Source organism: Astyanax mexicanus, chromosome 11 (assembly GCF_023375975.1).
Source record: "Astyanax mexicanus isolate ESR-SI-001 chromosome 11, AstMex3_surface, whole genome shotgun sequence".
In the NCBI taxonomy this organism is placed as follows: Eukaryota; Metazoa; Chordata; class Actinopteri; order Characiformes; family Acestrorhamphidae; genus Astyanax; species Astyanax mexicanus.
This window is the reverse complement of record NC_064418.1, coordinates 32,264,380-32,286,261: the sequence shown is the minus strand read 5'-3', so window position 1 is coordinate 32,286,261 and position 21,882 is coordinate 32,264,380. Positions and strand designations below refer to the sequence as shown.

The 21,882-nt window shown below is 37.1% G+C and overlaps 1 protein-coding gene across 1 annotated transcript in view; it reads left to right on the top strand.

Annotated features, from left to right (window-relative positions):
- The window catches only part of pde11a (phosphodiesterase 11a), a 91,587-nt gene extending 70,078 nt beyond the window's left edge, over nucleotides 1-21,509 (top strand). The window contains exons 15-20 of the mRNA XM_022680330.2: nucleotides 5,134-5,234; nucleotides 7,212-7,289; nucleotides 8,252-8,315; nucleotides 8,441-8,515; nucleotides 11,013-11,096; nucleotides 18,470-21,509. Of these exons, the coding sequence (XP_022536051.1) occupies nucleotides 5,134-5,234; nucleotides 7,212-7,289; nucleotides 8,252-8,315; nucleotides 8,441-8,515; nucleotides 11,013-11,096; nucleotides 18,470-18,670 (603 nt within the window). The 3' untranslated portion in view covers nucleotides 18,671-21,509. The remainder of the gene's footprint in view (nucleotides 1-5,133; nucleotides 5,235-7,211; nucleotides 7,290-8,251; nucleotides 8,316-8,440; nucleotides 8,516-11,012; nucleotides 11,097-18,469) is intronic.
- Nucleotides 21,510-21,882: the final 373 nt, after the last annotated feature.

Below are 21,882 nucleotides of genomic sequence, written 5' to 3'. Positions count from 1 at the left end.
TGGCACTAATAATGCATTTTGTCTGTCTGAAAATAGGATGGTAAATATTGTTTTTTATAAATATCATGATACAATATTTTTACCATGTAATTATCTGGCAATATATCAGATTAAACTGGTTTTGGGAGCTGTTTAGATCAGACATGTAGACTAACTCAGATTATACCACAATTAGTTCCGACCCTGTAATTTGAGAGGCATTTTATGAGTGACAATAGTAGCAGATAATGCACTGGTACAGGTAACCTAGCAACGATGCAGCGCATAACAACCAGATGCGATATGATTAAACACCACTGGGAGGCGCTAGATCCTATAGGCACAATGCAGAAATGCCATGTCTCCAATAGGCGGCGCAGATTAAGACGCGGTCCCACAAATAAATAAGCCCAGCGATTCAAAAATACTCATTATACCACACATTATCAGCCACCAATATCAGATTATTGTTAAAATAAAAGCTTAAGTGTATTTATTTTACAGTTAATTTAAGATACTTTAAGCTGAATGCGGTGGACTCTTGTAATTCCGCAGGTCTCACCGCTGGGGGCGGTTCTAAAAAAAACATTTTCTTTCAGTCAAACGAGCGCTGGACGTTAATCTAAACAGATTTCTCTCCTAAAAACCGTTTATTTGGGTGAGTAAAGCGCTTCTGTTTACTTACAGTAATACACTTAGATTTCCACAATATTGATTGAAATGGCTGATAATTCAGAACTTAACTTACAGTTCAGCTAAAGCAGGGCAGCTATGAAACTATTTTTACTGGCGAAGTGTTTATAACCTAACCGATCGCATTTTCTTGTCCTGTTTAACTCAAAATCTTTCACTAAACAGTGATAATGGAACGGTGGTATAATCGCAATAATACACTCGAGGTTCGTGCTATAACTCTCATATTGGCGACGTGCCAATGCGACACTTATAGCACGAACCTCGAGTGTATTGTTGCTTAAGCAAATTATACTCAGGTCGGATTAAAACCAGATCACATTCTCACCATAAACAAACCACTCTAGAGTTTTTTTAGGGACCGGACTGAGTTTGCCTCCTTTAAAGGGTCTTTGTGTGATTTTAGTCATTATCTAAATGTATAATTACATTCAAGGGTGGAATGCCCTTTTTGATTAACTCTTGCCATACAACTACTAGAAGTATTTCTAGCAAGCAGTCAAATCCAATAAACAAATGACAGATTATCATAAGAATCTCGTGCTGATCTTTAGCAGGAGAAGCATGCTGAGTGAAAAGCGGGAGTGGGGTGTTCCTATTGGTTTTTATATTTGTTCTCTGATTTTCTCTGATTTTAATGTAATAGTAGCCAGCAAACCTAATGAGAACATTATCTTCATTCGAGTACTATAGATAATTCCATATTGGACTCCTCCTGCTTCTCTCACATTAAACATTTGAATTCCTTTTAATACACTAAAGCTACAGTCCAATATGAAGGCAGCCGCCTAAGAAGTTATTGCCTTCCAAGGCAGCTCTCTCATTCTGCAGCATTTTAACCGATAAGGAGCCTTATGGGGCATCGCAGGATGCTTTGGAGTCAGCATACATCATCACCTCAAGCGTGTTGTTTTTAATATATTAAATACAATATTAAAATATAATATTAAATATACATTTATAGTATTATAAATATAATATTAATATTATGTGTATATTATTTAACCATAATATAATAAATAGTTTTGTATAAGCCATCAAAGCTAAATCATTAAACTCAGCTATGTTTCACACAATAGTACATTCATACAGTCAGCTAATCTATTTTTACCTTTTAGTTGCATAACAAAACAAAAGCAAAAACATGCTTCATAATTTTTTTATTTATTTTTAAATAAAAGTGTGAAATGTACCCGTACTTACTAGTTCAGAAGTGATTATACATTACGCATAGGGACAATAAAAAGACAACAAACAACATGAATAATGTTAAGAGAGAAAACTTTATTAAATTAAAAGGAGAACTCTTCTTGAAAGGAGCTAACGCTGCATCCAGTCGGTCTAATCAGAGTTATCTCCTCTGTTATAAGAGCCTCTTCCCCGTCCCGGTAATCGTGTTCATCCCTGGGGAAAAAATAATCTGAACTAGTAACAGCGCTTCATGGAAAACACACTAATAAATCCAAATTTTTTACACTTTAAATCACTCAGTTACAGGTTAATCTACAGTTACTCAGTCTAACAGTTAAACCTTTTACACTGTACGATCACCTGATGCTGCTAGCGAGTCCAGCAGGGTTAGCTTAGCATGCTAGCGGGGGTTAGCTTAGCACGCCAGCCGTGTTTGGTACTAGGAAATAGGTCTAGCATTTTTAAATAGCTTCCCCGGTGAAAAGGCTAACCCGCTAAGCTAACAGTAGCTTTAGCCGGTCACGTCTTACTTTAAATTAAACAACACTGTAAAACAATTTAAAACAGTGTAAAATGTACTAGTTTAATAAACACATGCAGCAGTGAGTGGAAATGCAGAAGAAAATGAACGTACTTACATTTGTACAGAAACTGTGCAGGTTGTTCTTGAGTTTAGTTTATGTTATAAAAGAATAGCAACAAAGCTAATTAGAAGGACCCTAAAAGTGTTGCCTCGAGCACATATTTTTTATGCGTGGATATTTTTAAACAGTTTTTTTAAGCAACCTGCTTCACATATAATATATTGGTGGCTGTTATATAAATTGTATGCCTCCTATTTTTTTATGATAATAGACCAAAAGTATAAACAAAAAGGTTTTCCTAATGGCATCCATTTCCGCCTGTCTAAAAAACACTGGAACGCATGTCAAGTTGTAACTTAATTCCCACCTCCAATCTCGTAAATCAGAATTTCCGGAGGAGGACTTGAAGGCAGCAATATGCTGCCTACAGAATGGGACAGTCCTTTTCCTAAAAATGTTGCCCAGTTGCCTAAATATTCGGCCCAGTTGAGCATCTGCCTTTAGAATGAAACGGAGCTTAAATGTCTAAAAGAATCCAGACATTGTTTCCAGTTGGTGAAATCAGCTACTTCAAAGTGCCCCACAGCTGATACAGGCATTCACACACAGAGCTTATATGATCGCTAAAAAATCACTGACGATTGCACAGCACATTCTGGAGCAGCCGAACATGAGTCTGTAGTTATAATGCTCAAAGTGCTACAATCAGTTTTGGGAAATTAATCAGTTAATTAATTAATCAGTGTTGGTGTGTGTGGTGCAAGAACTGTGTTTTCTGAAGTGATGGATTACTGTCCAATACCTTTGGGATGAGGTTGGAGTGGGAATTGTGATCCAGAACACGAACATCATCCTACAATCAGTACTGCGCTTCCTAAAAAAAACAATGGTGCAATGGTGCAAGCTATTGTGTTAGACACTTTGTGGGCTTAACTACACGTAATATAACTGAAAAAAGACTATCAGCAATATAATATTAAATTAATAGAACAATAAATGAAATGGTGGACTGATTAACATGTATGTCTGTATTTAGCAGGCCAGGAGAAGCTCACTGCTTCGCACTGGAAGATGTTTAGACTTTTACTCACCTTGATCTGATCTCCTGCAACGATAGGACCAATGCTAGTGATAAAGAAAGATACAGAACAGAAAACTGAAATGAATATGACCTGATTTAACCTATTTCCTTAATAAAAGAAATAGAAAGAAAAGAAAATTGGGACCTTCTACCCAATTTGCCTGTTCTACTGTTCAACAGTAATGGGACTGATTCTAAAAGAATTGTGCACTTTTCCACCAGAAAATTGTTCAAAATGAATGTTTCAGCATTCCAAGAAGGGCAAGAGTTCTTTATGTCAGATATATTAAGACATCGAATTGTCTGTGTGCCAAATATAAATGAACAGTGACCTTAACTATAAAAGTGGACACAGTGATTTGTTGCCCATGGGTAGCAATTCTGAAGTCATATTACCTGGATCCTGAGGATTGGATTATTGCTGAAAACTAAGCTATACAGGAGAATATTAGATATTCAGGATCAGTCTTGCTTTCAATCACATGGTTACTCAGAACATGGATTAAGGGCTGATATAGATGCAGGTTTTTATTTCAAAAAGTAGAGGCTCTTTTAAACTAATCTTTTTTTGATTGCAGATTTTAAACAACCGATCAGGTGTGTTCAAGATTTATTAGAATGGAAAACTGCACCTACTTTATTTGCACAATATATTGTATTCCCCTGCACTAATAGAGACTGTATCAGGTGTGTTGGAACAATGGAAAACAAACATTTTTAACCCAAAGTAGGGAACCTTTGCTAAATTCTTCTGAACTTTTAAATGATACATTTTAGTTTGTCAATGCTGGTAAAATACATTCAGGTACTTTAAGCTGTCCCAGTTGTGGACACTAATGTTAAAATGCATACATACAGTTTATTAATCCCTGTAGAGAAGTAATCAAACAGATAAACATGAACCTATTAGCACCATGCCTTAAACTAGGCATGGACTACAGCTCTGGAAAAAATAAGAGTCCACTAAAAATGGTGAGTTTCTTTTGATTTTACCAAATTGAAAAACCTCTGGAATATAATCAAGAGGAACATGGATGATCACAAGCCATCAAACCAAGCTGAACTGCTTGAAATCTGGCACCAGGAGTGGCATAAAGTCATCCAAAAGCAGTGTGTAAGACTGGTGGAGGAGAACATGCCAAGATGCATGAAAACTGTAATTGAAAACCAGGGTTATTGCACCAAATATTGATGATCTTCTTCAGCAATGTTGCAAAATCTAGTTGAATTTATTTTTTGGACAGTTACTCTAACAAAAGTAGGATTTTTCCCTTTTTTAATTTCTAAAAAAAAAAAATGAGTAGGTGTCCTCTTAAAACTTAATATGTCAGACTGCACTACAACACATTTAAAGATTCTAAATGTAATTTTCAGTAAATTTGCAAAAAGTTTAAGGTGGCTTAAGGTAGATTCTCGACCTGTAGGTCAAATAGGGAAGAGACAAGTCTCTCAGACTATCACACTGTATTTCATTAAACAAAAGGCTGTTGAAGAACATGTTAAATACAAGACCACAGATAGAAAGTTGCTGTTATGTAGATATGTCATTGTAAATTATTCTGAATCCAGAAGCCACAGATCTGTTTCTCTAATTTCTTTTTCTAGGGTCACAACATATTCTCCAACCTCTCATCCAGGGACTATGGAGACCTGATGCAGCTGCTGAAACAGTCCATCCTGGCTACAGACCTCACACTCTACTTTGAGTGAGTCCTGCTGTCTGCCTGTCTACCTACCAGATATACATTTACATTTACATTTACATTTAAGGTATTTAGCAGACGCCCTTATCCAGAGCGACTTACAACAGTGCTTCGATGTTACTTCAAATATCCAAAGCTAGTTTGTAGACTAGGATCAAGAGATACACAGAGCTTGATCATGTTTAGAACCCTAGGAACCTTTTTTTTTTTTTAGATTAGTTTAGGAACTCTTTGAAAAGATGTGTCTTCAGTTGACGTTTGAAGACCGCGAGTGACTCTGCTGTTCTGACAACCAGTGGAAGTTCATTCCACCACCTTGAATAGAACAGTCTGAATGTCTGTTTTCTGTGTGTTATAGACACATATAGACACACCACTGCCCACCCACACACTGTAAAACTGCAAGGAATAGCTAAACAGATACTAGAACTAATCCTCTTAATCTCTTCTTATATCTCCTGCCTATGACAGAGCTCTTAGAGGATCAAAGGATGGTTGTTTAAAATAAGATTCTATTGGAATGTTGATAACTTCATGTTTAATGATCCTCTACTGCCCCCATGTGGTTCTAAGGTGAACTGCAGAGGAAAAGTCTGCACAGTAGTCTTATGCTGTCCATACACTACACAACTTTAAAAAATACTCTGAAAAGACTTTTAACAGACTAAAGTATGTTAATCATCTAAAGACAATTCACTGACTTTTTACTCACAGACTTTTTACTCACAGATGTTTTACTCACAGATGTTTTTACTCACAGATGTTTTACTCACAGATGTTTTACTCACAGAGGTTTTTACTCACAGATGTTTTACTCACAGATGTTTTTACTCACAGACTTTTTTACTCACATACTTTTTTACGCACAGACTTTTTACGCACAGATTTTTACTCAGACCTTTTTACTCACAGACCTTTTTACTCATACTTTTTTACTCACAGATGTTTTTACTCACAGACCTTTTTACTCACATACTTTTTTACTCACAGACTTTTTACTCTGACTTTTTACTTACAGACTTTTTACACACAGATTTTTACTCAGACCTTTTTACTCTCAGACCTTTTTACTCACAGATGTTTTACTCACAGATGTTTTTACTCACAGATGTTTTACTCACAGATGTTTTTACTCACAGATGTTTTTACTCACAGACTTTTTAATCACAGATGTTTTACTCACAGATGTCTTTACTCACAGACTTTTTACTCATACTTTTTTACGCACAGACTTTTTATGCACAGATTTTTACTCAGACATTTTTACTCACAGACATTTTTACTCACAGACCTTTTTACTCACAGATTTTTACTGACTTTTTTACTCACAGACTTTTTAATCACAGATTTTTACTGACTTTTTTACTCACAGACTTTTTAATCACAGATTTTTACTGACTTTTTTACTCACAGACTTTTTTACTCAGACTTTTTACTCACATACTTTTTTACTCACAGACTTTTTAATCACAGATGTTTTTACTCACAGACTTTTTACTCACAGACTTTTTTTACTTACAGACTTTTTTACTCACATACATTTTTACTCTTTAGTCACAGGCTTAGATTATTTCCAGCATGCTTCTGGTGGACTTCACATACAATACATATTACATATTAGGTAAATATAAATAATGTGTCTATCAATACTGTGATTTATCAGAGACTCACAACTTTTGTCCTCATCAATATTTTTTTACTACACTGTTAGTTCTTGATATTTTTAATAGAATATATTTTGTGTTTAACTCTGCCTATAAGCTTCTTTTCCCCATTTTTTCCCACAACCTTGTATAGCAAAGAATCAGTTTCACTGCTATACATTTGCCTTTGTTTTAGATAGAATTAATGCAATAAAGAACATCTTTCTTGCAAAATTCTTGTCAAAAATCTACAGATGTTCATGCATTCACGTTTGCATTCTTGTTTTAAAGGTCAGTTGTTTTGTCAATAATCTGATTTTATTTTCTCTTTCCACAGAAATAGAAACAGTTTCTTTGAGCTCGTCAAAAAAGGAGAGTACAACTGGAATGTTAAAGAACACAGAGATATGTTCAGGTCAGGAACTGGGACACTGATTTACACTTTATTCCTCTTCCACTTTATTTTATTCTATATTTGACCCTTTGCTAACATTTGCTTAAAAAAATAATATAGAATATAAACAAAATGAACAACACTAACTCGTTAAACATTTTTAATGTGATTGCTGGATCACAAGAGAGTTAAACAGTATGCCTGAGACCTAGACCAGAGGTCACCAACGTGGTGCCTGCGGGCACTAGGTAGCCTGCAAGGACCTTATGAGTAGCCCCTGTTCTAAAAATATCATTAATTATTAATAATAACATATAATTAAAGATAAATTAAGCAAATTTGTGATTTCACAAGTGTGTATCAAACTGGTAGCCATTCGCATTAATTGATAACAAGAAGTAGCTCTCAGTTTCAAAAAGGTTGGTAACCCGTGACCTAGACTATGGAAGAACAGACAAAGTCAAACATCACATTGAACTGTCAGATGAAATCCCTTTCAAGCACAGAGCAAGACCTGTTCATCCTCAAGACCTGGATAGAGTCGGAAAACATCTTCAGGAGTTGCTATATGCTGGGATAATCCAAGATTCTGAGTCTCCCTTCTCTTCCCCTATAGGGGTAGTTTGGCGAAGTATATCTCTGTATTGATTACAGGGGTTGAGGAAGAGGATAGGCCCAAAACCAGCCTCGCATGTCTGCTAGGTTTCTGGAAATTTTTCAGGAGATCACCAACTTTCAATTTTCAATTTTCAAGTGATCACAAACGCCCAAAGTATGTTTCAATGACTGATGGAGGAGTTTATGAGTGTGAATTGAAACTTAAGTTCTTCCAACACATGCTGGCTAGTGTTCAGCCTCACTCACAAGACAACACCTCACAGTTTATACAGGTGTGGGCATTCCAAAGCTAAATTCTAGTATGGCAGTGTATGTTTTATATTTTGTCATATGCGGTACCTAACGTGATTCTGTCTGTATATTAGGTCAATGTTGATGACAGCATGTGATTTAGGAGCTGTGACCAAACCCTGGGACATCTCCCGCAAGGCAAGTATTACCTTTTCTCTTTCTCTCTGCACTGGATAAACAAGCATGGGATAACCTGTCACTGTTTCTAATGGAATGAAATTTACTTTGTGTGTATATGTGTATACCTGTCTGTGCTCCAACAGGTAGCAGAGCTGGTCACAAGTGAGTTTTTTGAGCAGGGTGACCGAGAGAGATCCGAGCTAAAGCTGACTCCTTCCGTAAGCCTACTCCACTGCATCTTACGCACACAAACCCATATGCATATCATCGCTGTCCAATGAAAATCTCCATTTTTGCCGATTTTTAGTTTACTACATAATTTGAACAGTCAAACTGTCCCTTACACTGTACCAAAATTTCTTGATGAACGAACCAATAGAAACTCTTCAAAATTACCTGAAATAAACTCTTTTTAAATTGACTTCCATTGAAACTTTACAAGGTATTTTCTCTCTCCTGTAAATTTGCTGTTTTGAAGTATTTTCTTTTCAGTATCAAAATGCGTATTAAGATAATAATAAATATAAGTTGTCTAGATGGATGGATGTTTTTTTTTCTTGCACTACGTAGACAAGTAAATATAAATTGAATCAAAAGCAAATGCACAAACCATTCAATGAAATAGGGCTCATTAACATACAAAACAAAAGTAAGAAAAATATTCTATGTTTGTTTGAGTCTCTACTGTTTAGGGAAGGATTTCTGTTAGAGGTTGAAGGATTGCTATGAGGATTTGATTGCATTCAGACCCTCGACAAAGACTTCTGCCATAGCCGAAACCCTGCTGGCAACTATAAAAAAAAAAGTTTAACATGCAAGTCACATAGTTTTGAGACTAAGTAGCTAATTAACTAAGCAAGGTTATGTACACATAGAATCTCTTATAATAATAAGTGTGTGTGTTATGATCATATCTAGGCCTGTCATGACAATTACGTTACTGGCTTAAAGTATTTAACAATATCTGGACCTTTTTGCTGACCTCAGTATATTATGCTATTGTGTAACCATTATATAAGAGACATTAAAAAGGTCTTAATATTACAATAATATCTTTTATATCAATTATTTTTGGAACAATATATTGTCCATATTAATGTGGTCATTTTGATGGTTGTAATCATATTAGGATGAAGCTCCTTGACCAGATATGGAAAACCAATATTCTGATGTAATATTGTAATGTAATGTCTACTGTAATATGAGCCTTTCTGCTTAGGTTAACTGGACGAACACATTCAGCCACATCCATACAGGGCATGAAATTGACAAAGCAAAAAAATCAAAAGCTTCTTCATCTTGTTGCTCTAAATCACAGTTGCTGCTAATTAGGAACAAACGGGCGCACATTAGTGCAAGAAGCAGCTCTTCAGACTCCAGAGCTTTGAAGCTCAGACACTTTTGTGCCCCCTTCACAGTAATTATGGCCTGGTGCATAATCCAGGCCGGACACATTGCCTTTCTCTCTGAAGTATCGCTAGCCTCAGGTTTAAAGCCCAGTCAAAGTCTTTAGCACGCAGCGCGTGGGCGTTCTGCATTATATATTCAGTTACAGCGCCTGAGAACTATCTCTCCAGCACAGCCTCCTTACTGCTGCGCTCCAACATCATACACGCACACACACACACACACGTGCACACCCTGAGAACTGAGTAGCAGAAATAGAGAACTCGGTGAACCATTCTGTGGAACATTCTCTTATTGCTCATTCTCTTTATTTCTATGAGCCACACATGCACACTTACTGCACATGCTCTCACAGCACAGATGGTACAACACCAGTGGTTACATTACGAGAAGAAAACTGGTGCTACTTAATGATAATGAAACTGGAAGGTGATAAAACAGCAAGGCAAAAGCAGTAGAAATCCCATTACCATCAGATTTATAATCAGATTTTTCAGTTTTTCAGATAAAGGTGTCCTATTACCTGTATGCATCTGTGCATCAGGTACACTACCATCTAAAGATGTGAAACTGCTTGTGTAGTGTTATTTATCTAATAATTGCTTAAAATGTACATTCCTAAAAAATCTAAACAATAGGCAAAATGAGGTTTATAAAAGCTTTATACAGTATTTCAAATCAATTTGAAAAAGGAAAAACAAGTATACAATCACATGGTTCTAATTTGGTGTGTTTTGGTGGTGTAATTTATGAAATTAATGCATTTAGCTATTTTAATTTGCAATGATTGCTGAAAAGATGTTAAAATGCACACACACACGCCGATTGTCAAGTCCCAGAAGAGAAACATTGTTTATAAAATAGGACTCAAAACTTCAGAACCTATATGCATGAACCTATTTGTCCATGCTGAATGCCACAGTGGAGCTGTGGTCTCTGGAATGACGTTGTTCCATCCAGTACATTTAGAATGACTTAAGGAGTTATGAGGGTGATTCATTACACATGCTAAGCCCCCTAACATTCTTGTTGCTGAATACCATAAAATAATCAAAGCAATGTTTCTAGTAATGTGTAGTAAAAAGCCTTTTCTAGCCAGTAGAGACAGTTACTTCTACAAACGGGGGAAACTCTTTTTTAATAATTCTGAGGCAGATTAGCAACAATGAATGAGCAGATGTCTAAAGACCTTTTCCCAGAAATAGAGGAAATTCTTGAACAAATGCAAATAAATGCAGTAATCAGAATGTGAGGTTTGTTTGCTGACAACTTGAATTACTGAAAGCTTACTTTGTGTTTGTTTTCCAGGCCATTTTTGACCGGAACCGCAAGGATGAGTTGCCAAGTTTACAGCTGGAATGGATTGATGGTATCTGTTCTCCACTGTATGAGGTAATGGTCTCCTACAATTATATTAAAAATATAATGGAATTTTTCCACTGAATGTTTTTACTTGACACTACGTTTTGGTACCTTGTACTGTAGCTTTCCCCAACATATAGCTAGTAACGTCTTTAAACACATTAACAACCTTTGTACTTCTTCGAAAGAACCATGTCATTTTATAAGCTGCCTTTGTGAATTCATAAGGGATAAAAATGAGAAGTGGCTGAAATAACAAAAGAGATGGAGAACTTTCAGACCTCAAATAATGCAAAGAAAACAAGTTCATATTCATAAAGATTTAAGAGGTCAGAAATCAATATTTGGAGTTTTGTGCATCTTGGCATGTTCTCCTCCACCAGTCTTACACACTGCTTTTGGATAACTTTATGCCACTCCTGGTGCAAAAAATTCAAGCAGGTCAGCTTGGTTTGAGGGCTTGTGATCATCCATCTTCCTCTTGATTATATTCTAGATGTTTTAAATTGGGTCAAATTATTTTTTAAAGCTGTGTAACCTGACACACGTGTTAAAAGTATTAGAATTAAATAGGTTGTTGGTGTTGAAGAATATTTACAGCTTTATCATAGTCAATGTAAACAGTAAGACTCTCACAGGTTCTTATAATTAAAGTGGATTTCTTGATTTTTAGACATCAGTTAAAACCTTCTGACCTTCTCAGAAACACAGCAACAAATAGTTGTCAGTATGCATAATGATTCATCCAGACAAGTCTTCTAAAATGTTTTGGATAATTTAAAAGGTCATACATGATGTGTTGATATTATGTGTAAATCATTTTTATTGTTGAAGCTTCTATTTCTCTATTAATCATCCCAGAAATCAGAAGATTACTCATTAATTACTCATTCAATAGTGACAAACCTACTGGAAGTCACGGCCGTTTTCAGTTTATGAGCCCAGGCAGTGCAGACAAATGCGTGCATCGTTTCAGTCGTGTGACTGCACTAAAGAGAGAGAAGACTATTTAATTTAGTTTCTTGTTACACTACTGCTACGAGTTGGCTCATAATTATTGGGCACCTGTTCATTCATGGTTTCTTTCAGAATCACAGGTATTTTAATCAGGCAGTTTATCTTGTTTTTCTTGGAATAACTGTCTCAGCTGTCAAGAAAACACTTTTCTTCTAGATTTTGGAATGTTGCTGTGAGGATTTGATTGCATTCAGCAGTTATGGGGGTCAAATACCCAGTTGTGCACAATTGTGCAGCACAGTTTTATCCCCCTCTAGCCAATGTCTGGCATTAGTTTTGGTGCCTGTGTGTCTGTGTTTATCAGCTCCATAGAGAGTTATTGTATTGGCAGTACTTCTCCACAGGGACTAGTCAGGAAGCTGTGTGTGTGTAGACTGTGTATAGCTGGACAGAGCATCGTCTCTCAAAAGTGAAGCCACCACAGGTCGTGCGCCCCCTGCTGTTCGGTTTCAGAAAGCTGTGTAACCCCACCCATTCCCATAGGTTTCAATGGCAAAACAGACAACTTTCAATCAAGTTTTTTTTTCTAATATACTGTAATTCTACCTCCTTTATATAAATGCAACAGCTAATGTAACCTCTGCTTATATTGTCAAATTTGTATATCCCCACAGAATTCGTTTTTTTAAAACGGTATTCAGCTCTATTCAAAAAAGGTGTGGTTATTGTAAAAGGGCTGGTTATAGGCGGGGTTATTTAAATGAGTAGGCGGTCTCTCCACAGTCTTTCTTCTCTGGGTTTCAGAATCGCCAACATGAAGGAAGATTTTGGCTTCATTTTCATTGAATGAATGGGAACGGCGACAGGGCGTCCATCTTTTTTTACAGTCTCTGGGTGCAACTTAATATAGCTGAATGCATTTATAGTAAGGAGGTAGAACTACTTCACTACTGTACTTAAGTAGTAAAAAGCTGTATTTGTACTTTTTTGTATCTGTATTTTTTTCTCTGAGTTTAATACTTTTACTCTGATACATTATTTTTTACGTGCTGCATTGTTACTTGTTACCAGGGGTGTCGCCAGTCCTTTTTAGGGTCTCAGGAACCGCTAATAATAATCTACTTTCTCTCCGCTGAGCACACATGCGCACACACAAATAAACAGCACTCTTTATTAGGGGTGGGAATCGTTTACTATCTCACGATTCGATTCGATTCCGATTTTGGGGGCCACGATTCGATTCAAAATCGATTTTTGATTCAAAACGATTTGAATTATAAAAATTTCTGCTTCTGGCTTATGAATCTTATTGAAAAAAACCCTCCATAATATACACTGGTCCTGGAGCAGGTAATGTGTTACAAAAACAATAAAATGTGCAGGAATGTGGGTCCTCAGTGACAGAGGAATCACTGGGATATCACAATGACGTTAATGAACAATAAATAAATAATAAATAACACTGCTTTATTACCAGGCTACTAGCGGTGGTGTGTAGGTGACGCTGCTGGGCTGATGTGATGATAGCAGTGGAGCGCTAAAGTTCAGGAGCAGCTGCTGATTAACTAGTTAATTTAAGGTCGTTGTATTTCTTCAGAAAGGGGGCAGGAGGTGGAGAAATTAATTCATATGGTCCATTCCTTAATTCCTCTGTGATGAGGAGCTGAAATTAGCTCTGATTAGCTTATTGTATTTTTCCGTTCCGCCTTAAATGCTGCAGCCCGCTGCCACCTGTAGCGTTATTTAAGGTGGAACTGGAAAGTTAGCTAGTTAGCTAGCTAACAGTTACTGAAACTAACTACTAGCGATCTATTTTATGCTTGTTATGAAGCATTCTGCCATAAAACATTGAAACTACACGTTAATCTAATGTAATATAGTGCTTGTTCTGCCATCTTACCGGTGATTCTCAAACACCTACGCTCTGTGTGTGTCTGGAAGATCTCCGTTTGAAAGGACAAGCGCTATCCCCAGGGTTGCCAGGTCCAACAAAAATACCCAGCCCAAAATCAGTCTAAAACCCGCCCCTCAGAATCGATTTTGGGACATTTTAAATCGATTCTGAATCGTAGTAAATGAGAATCAAGATTCTTATGTGAATCGATTTTTTGGCACACCTCTACTCTTTATTCTGCTATCTGACCACGTGCTGTTCTATTCCTGATTCGTCCGGTGTGTGTCCGCGTGCGCGTGTGTTTGCGTGCGTGTGTGTCCGCGCTCGCGCCCGTGTATGTGCTCGCGCGTGTGGTGCCAGTCAGTCAGTCATGGATATTGAGTTTGTTTTCCAAAATAACGGGCCATATTGAGGTTTATGTATACGAATAAAATAAATAAAAGGTGAAAGGAAAGGTAAAGTATAAACAGTATTTCATTGCTCAGTGTAAGCAGATGCCCTGAATAATCCATACTGAGTTTTAATAGCTTTCCACTTTTAGCTGTTTAAATTAGACCAGATAATGAAGCTTTAGGAGTTTTTTTTGATAGAAATATTAAAAATGTTTTATCTTTTTATCTGCTGAAAATATGTTTTAACAAAGTAACACACCTGCCCCCTGTACATAATAGTTTGTGTGTCTGATTTAAATCTAAATGATTATATTTCTCCTTGGAACTCTTCTCAAATTAGATTACAGTCCATGTTGTAAATGTGTAAATGTACTCTATCATGTACATTCCTGTTCTTGTGATGTTGCTACAGCCAATGAAATTGTGAGTTTTAAACATTTTACATAATATAAACAATATGATATTTAAACTTTTGACTTATTTCTGTAATAACAACACAATACTTGGACTTTTACTTATAATACTTGCAATACTCAAGTACAAACAATATTGAATATTTAAGTACTTCTACTTAAGTATGACGTTTAAAAAACTTTTTTACTTCTACTTAGGTAACTTATTTGATAGAGTACTTGTACTTTTACCTAGGTCTGGGTCTCTAGTACTTTTACACGTGTCTGGTTATCACAAATCTTTGGCTCTACATACAGTTTATCAGACTTACAAATTAGACAGTGGATGTTGCCTGCTGACTCTTGTTGAAAGAAAAGCCAGAGAACATCAGAAACCCAGCTTCTTTAAAAACAATGGCTCCCTCTGTTGTAAGAATGTGGGAAGCACAGTCTGATGATTGGTTAATCCTCACAAAGCTCAGCAGGACATTTAAGAAAAATGTAAACAGAGCGTATGTATTAATAATGCATTAAGCAAACATAACTACTCTATTAATATTTAAAAATAAATAAGGTGCAGTACTTTATTCAGAAACGATACAGAAATGATTTATAATTGATAACATTATTACACTTATCTTTGTAAATCTTTTTTGGTTATGACATTTCCTTTTAATGCTATAGGGTCTTTCCTACATTTCCTACATTTCTTATGCAGAGGAATTATCTAATTGATATACTAGATAAAATATTTTTTTATTATTGTGCAAGTGTAAGCTATAGCCACAAAACAAACATATTAAATGCGTTTATAGGCTTCTTCTTTTTCATCAGACGTGACATTTCAGTAATGAGGATATTATATACATCATTATAGATGGTATTATGCATTGGCTTTCATGTTGAGCTCATCAGAATGCTGTAGTAATAAACTTAACTGGATTAAACCAGATTGAATTGATTTTACTGCACATGAAAGAAGCTCAAAATCCTCGGCTAATTTACACATCTATCTCTAACTCTTTCTATCCTCTCTCTCTCTTTCTCTCTGTTCTCTGTAGAGGGAACATAAACAGTAGGGGTGTTCCTGCAGGTCGTGTGGAGGTAGAAGCGTTTATTGCCACTGTGATTCATGCAGGAGTCCCACTTGTGCTGTTTTATTTATGACCAAACAGCACATCTGCTTGTGTTCTTACTGAGCAGCAGGATCCATCTATCTGCCATTTGCTGAGAACATATTAGTCTTCTGGGTTTCTGCATTGTTGTGTGGCAGAGGCCAGCTTTTAGTGTTCGCCTCTGAGTGCGATGGGTTCTTAACAGCATCATACAGACAGTAATTTGAAACCATTTTCTCTTCATGCCTTTGCAGTTGCTTAACTCTGGAGATACTGGAGAATGTGTCATCGCTATCCATAGCTCTGGATTTAAAAGAATTTAGCTCTTGTTATTTCTGTCTAGTTTTTTTTTTTAATTGAAACTTCACAGTTTGTCTTTATTTGTGCGACAGATATACACGGTCAAAAGTTGCAGGACAGAAGTCAGAAACAAAAGGGACAAAAAACAAAAAGGAAAAAAGCATAGTAGTCTGGACAGCCAGAAACCACACGAGATCCATATTTGGAGATGGTTTTAAATATGATTATAATTTGATTTTTACAGATGTGTCTCAGTCTGGATGCTCTAGTCGCACAAAATCAGATTTTAGCATGTCTTTTGTGCCACTCACCAGACAAAAAACAACAACCTCATCAAATCCAGATTGATGGAAGTGCAGTGGTCCCCTGCAAGAATAAAAGGGTGTCCTGCGAATTTGATTTAACCTGTAGTCATAGACAATTAGTGTGCCTTGAGCATTGTGGGATTGTTGCAGTGAACTAAAAGTATTGTCAATAGACTTGGACCCTCTGGAGTTGACACCACTTCACAATGATTCTCTCTTTAGTACCTCTATAGGGATGAGGTGGGTGGTGACTTAAAAACCTTTCCCTGTACAGTAGAGACAGTTACTCCAAGAAAAGCAGTATAAACTCTTTTTAAAAGCAATGAAGGTGTAGGTCCCTCAGTACTTTTGTCCATGTTGTGTACTTCAGTTCATATCTAATATAGAAATGCAATGCTTACATCCGGCCAATGCTGAGACTAGACAGTGATGCTCCTGATAACTGTCATTCCGTGTCTGAATTTTTTACATCCCTACTAAAGCCTCTGAGTTAATTAGTTTTGTGTAAACAGTAAGAGAGGATTTTTGCCATCTATCTAGACCTGATCCAATTACACTGTATGTGGATCAACATCATAGCAGGGCTTTGGCGCCTGTATAGAAAGAATTCCTGTCTTTCTCTCTCTCCCCCACCTTACACAACCCACACCCACCCCCTCAGTGCTGCTATGCAGCATATTAATCAATGTTACATAAACTTTATCTTCAAAGCCTAGATCTCTCCCTATCTGATTGTGTAACTGTTGCTGTGCTCATAGCTACAGGTCTATCTAAATACTGCTTATATACAGCTTTTGAATTTTGAGTTTCTTTGATTTTACCAAATTAAAAACCTCTGAAATATAATCAAGAGGAAGATGATTCATCACAAGCCATCAAACCAAGCTGAACTGCTAGAATTTGTGCACCAGGAGTGGCATAAAGTTATCCAAAAGCAGTGTGTAAGAGGTGGGGGAGAACATGCCAATGCACGAAAACTGTGACTAAAAAAACAGGGTTATTCTACCAAATATTTATTTATGATTTTTCTTTTGTTTTCTTTGCATTATTTTAAGTCTGAAAGCTCTGCATCTTTTTTGTTATTTCAGCCATTTCTCAATTTCTGCTAACAATTCTGTAAATGACAAAATAATTTTTACAGGCTTATTCTCTCTAAAACACAAATTCTACCAAAATCAAATAAACTACTATAACACGAAAAGTATGGATTTTATGTATGTCAATGTGGTAACATAAATATTCATCATTATTGGTATATACATGGATGAATTTGGCTTCCATCTATAACCCATCCATGCAGTTAACAAATGCAATCACACTAGAGTACACTCAGAAGAAGTGGGTAGAGGAGCAGTGGGCCACTATCCCTGCGGGGCCTGAGGAGCAATGAGGGTTAAGCCTTGCTCAAGTGCCCTTAAGTAAAACCTGAGTATCGAACGCGCTACCTGGTGCTCTAACCGCTGAGCCCCGACTGCCCCAATTTAAAACCTCCCTAGCCCTAAATTTTCCCCTCTCCCAACTTTTTTGATATATGTTTCAGGACTGAAATGCAGAAATGAATGTATATTAATAAAATAAATTTGTGAAAGTTGAATAAGCCTGTACTGCCCAAATAAAAAATCTGTTTTTATATACAGCTCTGGAAAACATTAAGAGACCACTGTTTCTAAATCAGTTTCTCTGATTTTGCTATTTATCTATTTATTTATTTCCAGAGTTTTTTTAATTTGGTAAAATTAAAGTAACACATAATTGTAGAGTGGTCTCTTATTTTTTCCAGAGCTGTATACAAGGCAGTGGAAAAGAGTGATATTTAAATGCACTGTAGTGTATTTTAAATAGAATATTCAAATAAAAAGATTCATATAAAATTACAATAACATTGATGTGACTGTCTTAAACATGTACATCAGATCTTGGAAATACATCATCTGATTTTCCAGACCTTTAATGGTATAATTCATTCACTGCAGTGTGTTCTCTGTGTTCTCTCACTTCACGTGCTGCTTAAATATTATTGTTTCTCCTCTCTCTCTTTATTCCTACAGACTCTTGCCAAACTGAACCCTAAACTGCAGCCCATGGTTGACGTGATCCAGGCCAACCGCGCAAAGTGGGACGAGCTCCATCAGAGGCGGCAGCGCAGCCAAGAACTGGTGAATCCTGATGTTGTCTGTGACGGTGACGGCTCGGGAGGCTGCAGCTGTTTGGGCTCTAGTGACAGTGACTCATCAAAGCCTGCCAGTTAGCTCTCGTCACACTGCACCAGACCACCAGCTCTGCCCACTGACCTGTAACCCAACCGCAGCGCTGTGCATGTGGGGGCATTCTGGCTCTGCTGTGAGCTTCCAGCCTTTGGAGCAACAAGGGGGTTTTGACCCCACAGCGCCCCTTTCCAGGGTGCATGATTGAGCGAACGCCCTCTCTCGGCTGTGAGGGAGGATTTCAGGCAGCTGTGACTGACCCTTTCTGTTTGGCTGCAGTGCGACTCCTGCACGTTTAGCTAGCACTGGTCTTCTCAACCTGGAGGAATGAGAGGCTGAAATATGTTCTAGACTCAGGAAGAGACAGTGGCTTTAGAGCTAGGATGCTGACATTAATGCTACATTGTATTAGCTGGCCTATTGTGTTAGCTAGCTCTGGCAGGGATGGCTAGGATTGGGCAGCATCACCACTGTTTAAAAAAAGTATATTCTTATGGTGTCATTTCATAATGTTGCTTTAATGTTGATTTTTTTTTTTCCAAGGGCGTGTGGGGGGTGGGGCTTTCCCTATTTTTTATTGTGTATATATTTAATTTAAAACACTGAGATAAGAGATTACTGCATAGTACAGTTTTGCTGTAGGTTTTGGCTCTGTTTTTTCAGCTGGTGTACGGTAATTATTACTGGATCTAGGGGTCGGGAGGGTTGGGGTTTGCTGAGCGTCAAGGCTCATGGCAATGCTTGCAATGCAAATATAATACACTGCTGCTCTTTGTGCCTTGGTTTAAACTTTCTTTAATGAAAGATGCATGCAGTCCTCTTCCAGTTTCATAATTATCTAGAAACTATGTTGTATATCATTAAGAGTTGTGCAGCCGGTATGATGTCTTAAACTCCCTCTGGATTTGTGATGTTGCTGTTTGTGCCTGTTTTGGCTCCATTAATTAACTCAGGCATGGTGCGAAAGGGTCCATGCATTACCATAGAACATTTCCATTCGCTCGCTCATCTATATTCACACCTTACCTTATTAGATTCGATCCGAACATTAGTTATGCTGCGTTGCAAACCGAGGTATGGAAATATGGAACTACTGTGTGTAGGCTGAACTGCAACCACATTACTGTTAAGAGTTTAGTCTGATACAGAGAGTACATGTGCCTTTGTGAAGATCACAGAAACAGACTTTCTTATATTTTATGTTAGAGTCAGTATTAAGCTCTATCCAGACGGGATTAGATTCTCAGAGGGATGTCTGCGAAAAATATTTCACACTTCTTCTCAGTGATAAAACAGGAGGACAAGTGAGTTTTTTGGCTTTCTTGGTCACATGACATCATGTTCAGTAGCTCCTCCATTTCCACCTGCTGTTGTGTTTACTTGGATTTTCATGGAAACGTGCACAAACTAATTACGGTGCGTGGCTGTGGAAAAAAGAAAATAATGCCTGATCCCATCCGGATAGGGCTAAAGAGAGAGAAAAATCAGACTTAAGCCCTATCCGGAGTGAATTAGTTTCTGGAGTAATTTTCTCTTTTATGGGGAGGGTCCTCTGCGAGTTTATTCCGATCCGGAATTACCATGTATGTGTTTTTCTCAGACATCCTCTGAGAAAATTACAGGCTGATTTATCTACTGTTTTTTACTGAACTCTGTGGTCGTGCACCTAATAAAATAGCTATTTGTCCACTGCCACGCACCGTAATTACACTTCCATGGAGATCCAAGTAAACACAACAGCGAGTGGAAATGGAGAAGCTACTGAACACGAGGTCATGTGACAGAGAAAGTCTAAAAACTATTTTCAATTTCAGTCCGGTTGCAGGAGTTTTATCACTGAGTAGAATTGTAAAATATTTTTCACAGACGCCTCCCTAAAAAACTAATCCCGTCCAGATAGGGCTTATAACAGCCATGTTATTTTGTTCTTTCTTACAGACACCATAAAATAAGCAGCACTACAGACTGTGTGTGAACATCTTGCTACTACTGCACTGAGCACCACCTCCACATTCCCCAGCACACAGTTCAACTCAAATTAAAGAAAAACAAGCCAAAGCTAAACGAGCCAGGCTAGCCAAGAATAAGTACATGCCAAATAACTGAACCTGCACAGTTCATCACCGCCTAGCTGCTTCTCTGCTGCCCTTCATGCCCGCTGCCATATGGACACACACTCCCATAATCCACTCAGAGGTTACGCTGATACTGATGTGCAGGAAATGTCATTGCTACTAAGCAGCAGCTGTGTCCAATCAAATTTCAGACTGTTATTTGCTACCCAAAACAGCCGTTAGGAGTTGATCAGTGAGGTGATCAAGGTCTTTTCCTGGTTTTGTAGATTTTTTTTTTAAATCATACTCTGTTGTTAACAACTGGTGACAACCAAGATGATTAAAAAACAAGAAATATAACAAATGTGGAACAAGTATGCATAAGTATATTCTTATATATTCAAATAATTCCCTCAATTTAACAGTCCTCCCACTCAGTTGTATAAATGGTTCCACTAGTTAAATAAATAACTTTCTCAAGTTATTAACTTGTTCCCTTAATTTAGCAATTAATTCCCTCAGTGTAATAAATTGCTCTCTTAATTTTACAATTCGTTTCCTCAATTTAACAATATGTCCCCTTAGTTTAATAAATTATTCAATTTAATAAGTAATTCCCTCTTTTTTATTAAATGTTCCATCAATTAAATAATTTGTTCCCTCACTTTGAAGGAGTGCCTTAAGCCCTATCCGGAAGGGATCAGTTTCTAAGGGGGACGTCTGTGAAAAAAATGTTTTACACTTCTACTCAGTGATAAAACTCTTGCATCTGGACAGCAATTGAAAAAAAAACAGGAGGACCAGTGAGTTTTTTTTTTTTTTTTTTTTTTAGCTTGACATGTTCAGTGGCTCCTCCATTTCCACTTGTTCACGGTCGTGGCAGTGGACAAATAGCTATTTTATGAAACACGAAACTCAGAGATGTGTATCCAGACGGGACTAAAATTACCGACCGCCTACGGAGTTCAACAAAAAACTGTAGGTAATTTTGCCTGTAATTTTCTCAGAGGACGACTGAGAAAACCAGAGAGGGACCGGAATAAAGTCACAGAGGACCCCCCTGAGAATCCCGAATCCCGTCCGGATAGGGCTTTATTTACTTTTTGTGCAAAACTCTATTATGTGATTTCAAAAGCATTTCAAAGCATTCAGTATGTATACACTCTGCTCTTTGTAAATAAGCAGTTTTCTGTTTGTAAAATG